Consider the following 13,807-nt stretch of genomic DNA (forward strand, 5'->3'; position numbering starts at 1 on the left):
TTCGGCGGCGTAGGGCAACGTGATCTCCTCAAGTATTTTGATATATTCAAACTGATCCATGCAGAGGCGTAACTTGAAGCTCCTGGGCCCCAATGCAAAACCTGGAACAGGGCCCACAACTATAATGCTTTATTCATAGTACTGGGCTAACTATATGGAGAAGAGAAGCCTTATGGGCCCCCCAAGGCTCCTGGGCCCGGGTGCAACCGCATCCCCTGCATCCTCTATAGTTACGCCCCTGAATCCATGATCCCTCTTATGCAGTAAATAGCCCCAATGCCGTGGTATGAGAAACATCTGATTGTAGCAGTGCTCACTGGGAAGTTCAGATCTTCTTTGATCTTTCTGGAGATGATCATTGGTTGAGTCTTTGCCATTTTGGCTATCCTTCAATCCATCTTCCCCATCTTTCAGGTTTGCGTTGCCACTTCAAGGCATTTGAGATCTTTTTAGCTGAGCTGCCTATAATTTGCTGCACTTCTCTATATGTTTTTCCTCTCCAATCAACTTTTTAATCAAAGTACGTCCTTCACCGGAACAATGCCGGAACAACACATGTTCACCGGTATTTCAGAAGGAAATGCATTATTACCAACATGTAAAACATTTGCCTCCTCCTGCCTTAAATAAGGGACAAAATTAACCCCTGTTATTCCACAGAATTAAAGGCTTCACCAATGTAACTCCTCACTGCTATTATTCTGAACCCCCCCTTTCAGTTAATGATTCAATTACTCTGGATGAGCGGCAGAACATCCTAGTTGTTGGGCTGTGTTGGTTCTATTACTCGACTACAATAACAAGTAAATTAGTTGCTCTGTAGAAACATCACTTCTACCCAAAACAGTGATTTATCAGGTAAAAGATGCTAGACTGTTATTTTTGAACACTACTATACAGATCTTTTCCAGCTCCCGTTCAGATACTTGTCTCCCCACCAGTCTCTGCATCCTGACCACCATCAATGACATGCGACAGCTGCAGCCAATTACAAGATGCAGTGGGCACATTGGTGAACACATGGTCGGTGGAGACGAAGAGAACTGGTTGGGGAACCAGGCAGTCCTCTGGAGAAGATGGGTACACTTTTTTTGTGCAGCTGCGATTCCACAAGTAATTGTGCACTGAATGGTGCAGATTTGCCCCTGTGCAATTCCCTGGAGATTTTTTTCTGCAGCAAATCCACTCCATGTGAACATACCCTTAAAGGCATGAGGAATATCACATATGCTGCACATAAAATGAGGCATTATATCGCCCTCAGGACTTAACATCAGAGGAAGTGTCTAATAGACGCACTTATAGCAACACAATCAGTTCTAAACTTATGTCTCATCTACTGTACTTACCAACTGCACTAGATTAGAGATAAGTTTAGTATTGATAGATACTTACTAATGGGAAGAGGAACTTGTAAAATAGGAATTATACAATATAATAACATTATACATCTATGTCTGTAACGTACCCAATGTCTTGTTAATGTTCTCCATATTGGCCGTAAGATGGTCTTCTAATTTCACTGCAACATAAAACAGAGTGCACACAGCTAGTGAATGAGCATTGCAATGAATGGAGAAATAAGGGCTTGTTCAGATGAGCGCTGCGGGTGCGCATTAGAGGCGCGCACAGGACACGCTTCTATAGAAACCAATGGGTTCCTATGGAAGCATTCACATGAACGACTGTTAGGCGCGTTAAATTTGCGCGCGCCCGAAAATTGCAGCGACTGTGGGAAGAAGTCCTAACATTGAATTATATTATAAAAGATGAATCATTCAGAAATGTGCTTACCAATCTTATTACTGAGATCTGCCACTTTTGTCTTCAGATCGCCTTGTTCCTCCATAGAATTCCTCTGCAAATCTGTGGCTGTTGGTATCAGAGTATCAGTAGTCAATACCACTGTCACATGACATAACTAAGTATTATATACTATGACTATGATTTGCTATGAATATTATATGAGGTGATTATCATATAAACCTATTAACGTTAACTGAAAAAAAAACTAATTGTGTACTTAAAGGAGTTCTCTGCTTTAGACAAACCCTACTCATTAGAAAGGTCCTTGACAGTAAGAAGATCACAAGCTATTTCCTTTGCTTGGACCCAATATTGACCAGCTATAATCTATCTGGAATTGTGGCTGTAAGAGTTCAATTTCCCTGCAGTGCCTCCACAGGGAAATTTGAGTATTACACATTGCCCATTCATTTGTCTGAATCATACAGGACAGGACAGGTCCTCCAGAATAAGGATGCTCTTTGTACTCGTAATAGCTCTTTATTATTTCAGATTCCTCTAAGGTCACTTTCAGAGGAGCGTAATTTAGCTCCATATTTGGGTCTGTGTTTTACAAACCCAAATATTTCTTTATATTGCCCAATGGAAAATAATAGCAATATGGAGGCAGAAATACACAAAATAGGTCAATATGGAAGCAAATACTGATGAAATATTGATGGCATACGGTTGTATGCCTGTAACATGTCCTGTTAACTGCTGTAACATGTTCGTAATATGAATCCATATTATCGATGGAATTAAAAGCGCCCGTCTGAAACTGGCCTAATAGGGTACATTAAAATGGAACAACCCCTTTATGGACATTTCCTGAAAAGGGTCCATATGATACCATGTGCCTTTGTAATATGTCATTCACTTTTTATTCTGTTGGATTCCCTATGAATTCCATAGGAAAGGTTCTCCATATGAAATGAGGCAGGTGGAGATACAGTTTGGCTATTTTTCCATATTACAGCAGCTCTATACAACTTGGGGATTGCCCAGTCCCAAATTATGTTCATAAGCAATAATGAACATATGCTGAAAAAAATGTGACAGTTTGAAAAGATTTACGTTGGCAGAAGAACACTGTCATGCTTCAATAATAATTCAACAGACAGTACTTGTACGATTGTTTTATATTTTCACTTTCTATTACCATGAAGTGTCAACAAAACAAAGCTGCAGCTCTGCTTTTATATTTCTTAAACAGCGCCACTCCTGTCTGCAGGTTCTGTCTGGTATAGCACATTTTCTCTTAAATGGGGAAATTTGACCTACAATACCAGACATCAGTTATGGACAAGAGTGGCGCTGTTTCGAACAATTTCCTTTTTAAATCCTACTAGCCCCCCAACTAAAAACATTTTAAGAATATGTGAACATATTTACTTAGACTAGGGATTCACATGCTGCTCTAAGTAAGTCTGGGTTCATATCTGCGTTAGAACCTTCAGTTGGAGGTTCCACCGCAGATCCAGCCCAAAATACCAGAAGAAACAGTGCTGCATGTGCTTTTCCTCCTGATAAAACGCCGGGCAGCTGACTGGAGACTGAATGGACCCTATTATAGTTAACGGGGTTCGTTCGGCATTGTTTGGTTCCATACTAAGACAGACCTGATCAGCCAGGGGATTCCCCTTTCCTGCTTCCTGAACGGAGCAGGAAAACTGAATCCCCGCCACAGATATTAAACCCTAAAGTCTGGCATAGATCATAGTAAAAGTCATGGACCATTCACACCCATTCCCTTAAAGCTGGGACCTCCTACTTTTTGAAGTAGTGGGATGCGGTGAACATGGCAGAAAAGTCACAATTTTGGCACTTGGAACAAAATTGTGACTTTCTACTGCCAGAATTCTGGCACAAATACCATGCTGAATATGCTCCAGTGTGCCCACCAAACTATCAGATCTAAACTTTTTTTACAACATGTTTCTATAAATTGCTAGCAAATAATTTATGAGTGCAGAGAAAAATTGGGATGTTCTGTTACGTAGTGAGATAACTTACTGTATTTTTCGCTTTATAAGACGCACTTTTCTTCCCCCCAAAGTTGGGGAGAAAAGTCAGTGCGTCTTATAGAGCGAACGTGCCGCTTGTTTGCGCGATCGCGAGTTTATCGCGCGATAGCGAAAATACACGCGACCGCGAGTTTAACGCGCAATCACGCGAACATTCGGCCAAAGAAACTCAGAATCAGTTCTCTCTCCTTTGCACTGCCGCCCGCTGATTGGTGGTGAGCGCCGGCGGGAACAACTGTTGCTCCCCTTCCTCCACCAATCAGCAGGACCCCTTCCTCCTATGAGGAAGTGCTGACAGTTCTTTCATTATTGCATGACAAAGCTACCTTAGTCTCCTGCTGCATCCATCCTATTTTAGAAAGATGTCAAAGCAGAAACGACTAGCATAGAAAATCCCTTTTAAACTGGATGTAGTGAAATACGCCAAAGAACATGGGAACAGAGCAGCTGAGAGAAATTTTGGGCCGCCTCCAACAGAAAAAATGATACGTGAATGGAGGAAACAGGAGGAGGAGCTGCAAAAAGCAGATAAAAGTAAGTACACAGATAGACGTGGAAATGAAAGAGTGGATAATACGTCACAGGAACAACGGATTTCAGTTTCTACAAAAATTTCATCTTTAAAGCCAAGCTTCTTGCTGCAGAGAAAGTTATTGAGGACTTCACTGGATCTGCATCGTGGTGCTACAGGTTCATGAGGAGATGTGGCCTTGCTATGCGCACCAAAACTAGAATTGCGCAAAAAATGCCTAAAGAATATGAAGCCAAGATTGTGTCTCTTCATAAATTTGTAATTGATGCAGGAAAGAAAAATGGCTTTGAAATAGGCCAGATTGGGAATATGGATGAAGTCCCATTAACTTTTAATGTTCCATCAAACAGGACTGTTGATTTGAAAGGTGCAAAATCCATAACTGTGAAAACCTCAGGACATGAGAAAACGTATTACACGGTTGTGTTGTCCTGCTGTGCAGATGCCTCTCAACGTCCACCAATGCTAATCTTCAAAAGAAAAAGTATGCCAAAAGAGGCGATCCCACGAGGAGTTATTGTCCATGTTCATGAGAAAGGATGGATGGATGAAGGTGGAATGAAAATATGGATCGAAAAAGTGTGGTCCAGACGCCCTGGAGGGCTTCTGAAGAAACCTGCCCTGCTAGTACTTGACCAGTTTAGGGCACATATCAGTGAAAACACAAAAAAATATTTAAAGAAGCAAAGACCCATCTAGCTGTAATTCCTGGGGGGCTTACCAGCCAGTTGCAGCCTCTGGATGTTTCTATTAACAAGCCATTTAAAGTTTTCATGCGAGAGAAGTGGAACAAGTGGATGGCTGCTGGGAATCATGACCTGACACCCACTGGACGCATGAAAAGGCCCACTATCACTCAGGTTTGTGAGTGGGTGAAAACATTGTGGCTGGCTGTGAAAGAGGAAATGGTTGTAGGATCCTTCAAAAAATGTGGCATCAGTAATGCCTTGGACGGTTCTGAGGATGGAATCCTTTATGAAGATGCTGACACCAGTGATAGTGAGTCACTGGGCTTGATAAGTTCGGAAAGCAGTGAGGAGTTTTGGGGGTTTTCTGATAACTACAGGTGTATTGTTCTAAAATAAAAATCTCTGCTCATCTGTTAATTACAGTAATAATCGTTCTTAGTGTGGCTGTTTGGTTTACATATTATTCTGTTATTTTATTAAATATTGAAGCCCACTTTTTGGTTCAAAATATTTTTTTCCTACTTTCCTCTCTCTAAACCCTAGGTGCGTCTTATCATCAGGTGCGTCTTATAGAGCGAAAAATACGGTACTTCAGGATGGTAAAGCAGAGGAACTATAGTCAGTGGGACGGCTTTCGGGCACTTATGCATGTTAAGGTACCTTTAGTCAGCTTCATCTGCCCCCCTTCCACCAAGCCAATCTTCCCCAGTCTGGGTATATCGATACGGGGTATGGATAGCTTTAGGGTGAATTCACATAGGCGTATGGTCACAGTGCATTACACAAATCCGCATACCAATCTCCAATAGTCGGCCATGTTGCCGCTCACACGAATTGCGCGAAATACGCATGCAAGAAGAATTGTAGAATGTTCTATCATGGCACGTATTATGTGCGCATAAATACAAAGATAGTACATAGCGATTGGCGGCACGCAGCAAGTATGCAATGTTATTGGATCCATGCTGCATGCCATGCGTGTGGCTTTTGTGGGCGGCAGGCAGCAAGTTATGCTGCTGTGAGCCCGGTCATAGGCTGAGTTCACATATGGCACTTTTTGTTGCTGTTTCTAACGGCAAATAAATACTGCGTCAAATTAACCGTGCGTATTAAAAAAAAACCTGCATATATATTTTTTTAAATTACATGTATTCTTACAAAACACTTGCAGGTTTTTACAGTAAATGTAGTTTAAAAAAAAAAAAAAAAAAGCATGCAGTTTTTGAAAAATAGTTTTTTTTAATGTGTTTTTTACTTGCGGAACAACCATAATTGAAAACCCGGCAAAAAAATACCAGGTGTGATCGCAGCCTCAGATACATGATATTTTTCAGACGTTTTATTGGATGATGATGAATCCAAGCAATTTTCCGGCAACCACTCCACACACATCATCTAGCTTCCTGTATATGGGTTGTCGGAAGGTTACTATATACAGATGCTCTTACCAGTTTGCTCTAAGTCAACCATTTTTGCTGTGACAGCGACATCTATAATTGAGATAAAGAAAACCATTACAACTGGATTTAAAAATAACCCCCCATGTAATAAATGTTTATCATATATGGAGTATTCGTTTGAGCTACATGTTCTTATATTGTAAGTGCAGCATGCCTCCTATTTAAAGAGGTTGTCCCCTTTAACTATACGGTTTTGTGAGAAGCAACACTGATGATAAGCTGATCACAGAACGCCCTGTTGCTTGAACCCCTGGTGATCAGCTGCAAACTGTGGATGAAACAAGCAGCAAGTGTTCAATTTCCCTGCAGCGCCACCACAGGGGAAATGTAGCATTACACAGTTTGTATTGAAAGCAATGGGCTGTCAGTGCAAAATGCAGACATGCTTGGTCCTCCAAAGTGAGGATACGCCATGTGGATGGTCTCCACTTTGGTTAATACAGTAGATGAGGATCCTAATTAATTAAAGCAACAATTTAGATAAAACTGACATGCTGTGCTTTGGGTAAATGGAGGCTAAAGTCATCAAGTCCAAGAAGGACTATTACATTTACTCAGGAAGAATATCTGCTTAACTTTTACTCACAACGTACGAATAATAACCCAATGCCGATTATTAGGAGGCTGAAGATGAGGGCCATCAATCCCATAAAGACCACCAACTTGGACTTTCGAGATCTCTGCGTATTACCTTTGGACATAACTGAAATACAAACAATAATCTGATGGAGAGTTGATGACAGCACACAACAAAAGAAGAAGTTGAATGAAAGACTTTAATCTAACATGTGACATTTCATCAAACACTATGGGGCAGATTTACTATTATTGTCTAATAGTGATATAACGTAAAGGTGCCAGATTAACCTCAGTGACTCTGCTGGATGATAAAGCTGGTGCACCTTTAGACTGTCTAGTGTATTTATACCACCTTTTAGACAGCTTAGTTTTATGACAGTCTTTGTCCAAATTTTTGTTGCATTAGTAGTGCACAAGGTCACATTTAGACCACACCCTATCCCACAAAGCCATGCCCCCCTACTGTCAAGGCACTTCCCCTTTCCAGGAAAGAAGTGCCTATAAGTGTCTAAAAAGCATTAGAAATGTGATGCAAAGCAAGTAAGACAATATTCTGGAACATTTTCAATAGTAAATTTGCCTCTATGACTTTATTAAGCATAAAATAAAAAAATGGGATTGTATGTATTATGAACACTTTTGCATTTATATATACAGTATATTTATATTTTGTATATATTTATACTGAATTACCTTCCAAGTCTAGAAATCTATTGTAAGCCGGAACTGATGACATAAGAAAAAATGAGAAATGATTAATAATTGGTACAAATAAGTTATCTATCTATCTATTTATCTATCTCATATCTATCTATCTATCTATCTATCTATCTATCTATCTATCTATCTATCTATCTATCTATCTATCTATCTATCTATCTATCTCATATCTATCTATCTATCTATCTATCTATCTATCTATCTATCTATCTATCTATCTATCTATCTCATATCTATCTATCTATCTATCTATCTATCTATCTATCTATCTATCTATCTATCTATCTATCTATCTATCTATCTATCTATCTATCTATCTATCTATCTATCTGTAGTGGCCCAGTACATCATCCTGGTCCCCTCCATAAATGTCATATGTTTGTCCTATGTTGATGCACTGTGCAAAGCTGTCTTGTTATTTCTAGTGTGTGTTGCACAGCAGCGGCGCTTGAGAGGTTAACTTTAATAAGATTCAAGCCTGCATGTAAATGTATCAGTTTGTCATGTCATGTAGTATGAGAGAAGGTATAAATGTGAGTGATTGAGAGTGGGAAAAGGGTCTTAGGAGTTAGGTCTTCCATATTGCTGCCATCTGAGTTCCACCTAACACAGAGCGACATGGAGGCACCATCAGCCTTCTTGTTGTAAAGATGGAAGAGGAGGAGAGATTCCCTGTGCTGCTTGTCTTCTGGATGTAAGTGGAGTGAGCCCCCCAAGTGTGAGAGAGCATTTGAAAGTAACTACTCCTTCTCAAGGCCAGTGCAGAGGTACTATCTCATCATCTAAGTTTCCTATACGGCCGCTTAGAGCCAGGATCACCACTAGAGATGAGCGAACGTACTCGTCCGAGCTTGATACTCGTTCGAGTATTAGCGTGTTCGGGATGCTGGTTACTCGTAACGAGCACCACGCGATGTTCGGGTTACTTTCACTTTCATCTCTGAGACGTTAGCGCGCTTTTCTGGCCAATTGAAAGACAGGGAAGGCATTACAACTTCCCCCTGCGACGTTCAAGCCCTATACCACCCCCCTGCTGTGAGTGGCTGGCGAGATCAGGTGTCACCCGAGTATAAAAATCGGCCCCTCCCGCGGCTCGCCACAGATGCGTTCTCACTTAGCTGAGGGAAAGTGCTGCTGCTGGTGCTGCTATAGGGAGAGTGTTAGGAGTTAGTGTAGGCTTCAAGAACCCCAACGGTCCTTCTTAGGGCCACATCTAACCGTGTGCAGTACTGTGGAGGCAGCTTTTTGCAGTGTTGCACTTTTTTTTTTTTTTTGGTATATTGGCCGTGCAGAGCATTGCGCCCTGCAGTAATACTACAGGGACAGAAGTGCTTAGGCAGGGAGAGCGTTAGGAGTATTTTAGGCTTCAAAAACCCCAACGGTCCTTCTTAGGGCCACATCTAACCGTGTGCAGTACTGTGGAGGCTACTTTTTGCAGTGTTGCACATTTTTTTTTTTTTGGTATATCAGCCGTGCAGAGCATTGCGCCCTGCAGTAATACTCCAGGGACAGAAGTGGTGGTTAGGCAGGGACAGAAGACATATTAATTATTGATTGAATATAGGCAGTGGGCCTTTTCTAAAAAATATTGGGCAAAAAATCTATTTGGCCTGCCTGTCACTGTGCTCAGTGTTCTGGGTCTCTGCTGGGTGTAGTAGTTCTACAACAAAATCATACGCAGCCAGCTAAGTGTTACAGCAGGCTTGCGCCAAATTATTTCCTGGCGTTCCGTAAGCGAAGTCAGCCTCCAACCACAGGCCAATAAGCGGCACATTTAATTACAGCGTTCTGTTTCTGCACTACTGGTAATGCAGCATGCTGAGGGGTAGGGGTAGGCCTATAGGACGTGGACGCGGGCGAGGACGTGGAGGCCCAAGTCAGGGTGTGGGCACAGGCCGAGCCAGTGCAGTGGCCAGGGGTAGAGGCAGGGCCAGACCGAATAATCCACCAACTGTTTCACAAAGCGCCCCCTCGCGCCATGCCACCCTGCAGAGGTCAAGGTGCTCTACAGTGTGGCAGTTTTTCACCGAGACGCCTGACGACCGACGAACAGTGGTGTGCAACCTTTGTCGCGCCAAGATCAGCTGGGGAGGCACCACCACCAGCATGCGCAGGCATATGATGGCCAAGCACCCCACAAGGTGGGACGAAGGCCGTTCACCGCCTCCGGTTTGCACCACTGCCTCTCCCCCTGTTCCCCTAACCTACCACTGACATCCAACCCCCCTCTCAGGGCACAGGCACTACCGTCTCCTGGCCTGCACCCACACCCTCACCTCCGCTATCCTCGGCCCAATCCAGCAATGTCTCTCAGCGCAGCGTCCAGATGTCGCTAGCGCCACTGTTTGAGCGCGAGCGCAAGTACGCCACCACGCACCCGCATGCTCAAGCGTTAAACGTGCACATTGCCAAATTGATCAGCCTGGAGATGCTGCCGTATAGGCTTGTGGAAACGGAGGCTTTCAAAAGCATGATGGCGGCGGCGGCCCCGCGCTACTCGGTTCCCAGTCGCCACTACTTTTCCCGATGTGCCGTCCCAGGCCTGCACGACCACATCTCCCGCAACATTGTACGCGCCCTCACCAACGCGGTTACTGCCAAGGTCCACTTAACAACCGACACGTGGACAAGCACAGGCGGGCAGGGCCACTATATCTCCCTGACGGCACATTGGGTGAATTGAGTGGAGGCTGGGACAGAGTCAGAGCCTGGGACCGCTCACGTCCTACCCACCCCCCAAATTGCGTGCCCCAGCTCGGTGGTGGTATCTGCGGCGGTGTATGCTTCCTCCACTAAACCACCCTCCTCCTCCTCCTCCTCCTCCTCCTACGCAACCTCTGTCTCGTAATCAAGATGTGTCAGCAGCAGCACGTCGCCAGCAGTCGGTGTCACGTGGCGTGGCAGCACAGCGGTGGGCAAGCATCAGCAGGCCGTGCTGAAACTACTCAGCTTAGGAGAGAAGAGTCAGACGGCCCACGAACTGCTGCAGGGTCTGACAGAGCAGACCGACCGCTGGCTTGCGCCACTGAGCCTCCAACCGGGCATGGTCGTGTGTGACAACGGCCGTAACCTGGTGGCGGCTCTGCAGCTCGGCAGACTCACGCACGTGCCATGCCTGGCCCATGTCTTTAATTTGGTGGTTCAGCGCTTTCTGAAAAGCTACCCCCACTTGTCATACCTGCTCGGAAAGGTGCGCCAGCTCTGCGCACATTTCCGCAACTCCCACACGCACGCTGCCACCCTGCGGACACTGCAACATCGGTTTCATCTGCCACTGCACCGATTGCTGTGCGACGTGCCCACACAGTGGAACTCTACGCTCCACATGTTGGCCAGGCTCTATGAGCAGCGTAGAGCTATTGTGGAATACCAACTCCAACATGGGCAGCGTAGTGGGAGTCAGCCTCCTCAATTATTTTCAGAAGAGTGGGCCTGGTTGGCAGACATCTGCCAGGTCCTTGGAAACTTTGAGGAGTCTACCCAGATGGTGAGCGGGGATGCTGCAATCATTAGCATCACCATTCCTCTGCTATGCCTCTTGAGAAGTTCCCTGCAAAGCATAAAGGCAGACGCTTTGCGCTTGGAAACGGAGGCGGGGGAAGACAGTATGTCGCTGGATAGTCAGAGCACCCTCATGTCTATATCTCAGCGCGTTGAGGAGGAAGGAGAGGAGCATGAGGAGGAGGGGGAAGAGACAGCTTGGCCCACTGCTGAGGGGACAGATGCTGCTTGCCTGTTATCCTTTCAGCGTGTATTGCCAGAGGAGGAGGAGGAGGAGGAGGGGGAGGGGCATGAGGAGGAGGGGGAAGAGACAGCTTGGCCCACTGCTGAGGGTACAGATGCAGCTTGCCTGTCATCCTTTCAGCGTTTATGGCCAGAGGAGGAGGAGGAGGAGGAGGAGGAGGAGGATCCTGAAAGTGATCTTCCGAGTGAGGACAGCCATGTGTTGCGTACAGGTACCCTGGCACACATGGCTGACTTCATGTTAGGATGCCTTTCTCGTGACCCTCGCGTTACACAAATTCTGGCCACTACTGATTACTGGGTGTACACACTGCTCGACCCACGGTATAAGGAGAGCCTTCCCACTCTCATTCCCGAAGAGGAAAGGGGTTCGAGAATGATGCTATACCACAGGGCGCTGGTGGACAAACTGATGGTAAACTTCCCATCCGACAGCGCTAGTGGCCGAAGGCGCATTTCCGCGGCCCAGGTAGCAGGGGAGGCGCAGAGATCAGGCAGCATGTACAGCGCAGGCAGGGGAACACTTTCTAAGGCCTTTGACAGCTTTATGGCTCCCCAGCAAGACTGTGTCACCGGTCCCCAGTCAAGGCTGAGTTGGCGGGAGCACTGTAAAAGGATGGTGAGGGAGTACGTAGCCGATCGCACGACCATCCTCGGTGACGCCTCTGCCCCCTACAACTACTGGGTGTCGAAGCTGGACACGTGGCCTGAACTCGCGCTATATGCCCTGGAGGTGCTTGCTTGTCCTGCGGCTAGCGGCTTGTCAGAGAGTGTGTTTAGTGTGGCTGGGGGAATCATCACGGATAAGCGTACACACCTGTCAACCGACAGTGCCGACAGGCTTACACTCATCAAGATGAACAAAGCCTGGATTTCCCCAGACTTCTCTTCTCCACCAGCGGACAGCAGCGATACCTAAGCAATACGTAGGCTGCACCCGGGGATGGAAGCATCGTTCTCTATCACCATCCAAAACGGGGACCTTTTTGCTTCATCAATCTGTGTATAATATTCATCCTCCTCCTCCTGCTCCTTCTCCTGAAACCTCACGTAATCACGCTGAACGGGCAATTTTTCTTAGGGCCACAAGGCTCAGTCATATAATTTTTCTAAACAATTTTTATACGTTTCAATGCTCATTAAAGCGTTGAAACTTTCACCTCAACCAATTTTTATTTTTACTGGGCTGCCTACAGGCCTAGTTACCAATTAAGCCACATTAACCAAAGCCATTAATGGGTTTCACCTGCCCTCTTGGTTGGGCATGGACAATTTTTCTCAGGTACATTAGTACTGTTGGTACACCAATTTTTGGGGGCCCTCGCCTACAGTGTAATCAAATTAATTTTTTGCCCACCTGCATTACAGCTCACGTAACATCAGCTGTGTTGGGCACTGCAATGGGATATATTTATGTACCGCCGGTGGGTTCCAGGGAGCCACCCATGCTGTGGGTCCACAGGGAGTTGTAACTACATGTGTCCACTTCTAAAGAACCCCAGTCTGACTGGGGCATGCATTGTGGGCCGAAGACCACCTGCATTAAACATGAATTTATTACCTCAGCTGTGATGGGCAATGCAATGGGATATATTAATCTACAGCCGGTGGGTTCCAGGGAGCCACCCATGCTGTGGGTCCACAGGGAGTTGTAAATCCATCTGTCCACTTCTAAAGAACCCCGGTCTGACTGGGGCATGCAGTGTGGGCCGAAGCCCACCTGCATTAAACATGACATTCTTACATCAGCTGTGATGGGCAATGCAATGGGATATATTAATGTACCGCCGGTGGCTTCCTGGCACCCACGCATGCTGTGGGTCCACAGGGAGTTGTAAATGCATCTGTCCACTTCTAAAGAACCCCGGTCTGACTGGGGCATGCAGTGTGGGCCGAAGCCCACCTGCATTAAACATGACATTCTTACCTCAGCTGTGATGGGCAATGCAATGGGATATATTAATGTACCGCCGGTGGCTTCCTGGCACCCACCCATGCTGTGGGTCCACAGGGAGTTGTAAATGCATCTGTCCACTTCTAAAGAACCCCCGTCTGACTGGGGCATGCAGTGTGGGCCAAAGCCCACCTGCATTAAACATGACATTCTTACATCAGCTGTGATGGGCAATGCAATGGGATATATTAATGTACCGCCGGTGGCTTCCTGGCACCCACCCATGCTGTGGGTCCACAGGGAGTTGTAAATGCATCTGTCCACTTCTAAAGAACCCCGGTCTGACTGGGGCATGCAGTGTGGGCCGAAGCCCACCT

The 13,807-nt window shown here is 45.5% G+C and overlaps 1 protein-coding gene across 1 annotated transcript in view; it reads right to left on the reverse strand.

Moving 5' to 3' along the window:
• The window catches only part of LOC136610199 (C-type lectin domain family 4 member G-like), a 39,958-nt gene that overhangs the window by 10,206 nt on the left and 15,945 nt on the right, over positions 1-13,807 (reverse strand). The window contains exons 5-9 of the mRNA XM_066589441.1: positions 7,766-7,798; positions 7,080-7,196; positions 6,482-6,523; positions 1,795-1,872; positions 1,469-1,522 (exon numbers count right to left, since the gene is read on the reverse strand). Coding sequence (XP_066445538.1) covers positions 1,469-1,522; positions 1,795-1,872; positions 6,482-6,523; positions 7,080-7,196; positions 7,766-7,798 — 324 coding nt within the window. The remainder of the gene's footprint in view (positions 1-1,468; positions 1,523-1,794; positions 1,873-6,481; positions 6,524-7,079; positions 7,197-7,765; positions 7,799-13,807) is intronic.

This window comes from Eleutherodactylus coqui, chromosome 2 (genome assembly GCF_035609145.1).
Source record: "Eleutherodactylus coqui strain aEleCoq1 chromosome 2, aEleCoq1.hap1, whole genome shotgun sequence".
NCBI classification, from domain to species: Eukaryota; Metazoa; Chordata; class Amphibia; order Anura; family Eleutherodactylidae; genus Eleutherodactylus; species Eleutherodactylus coqui.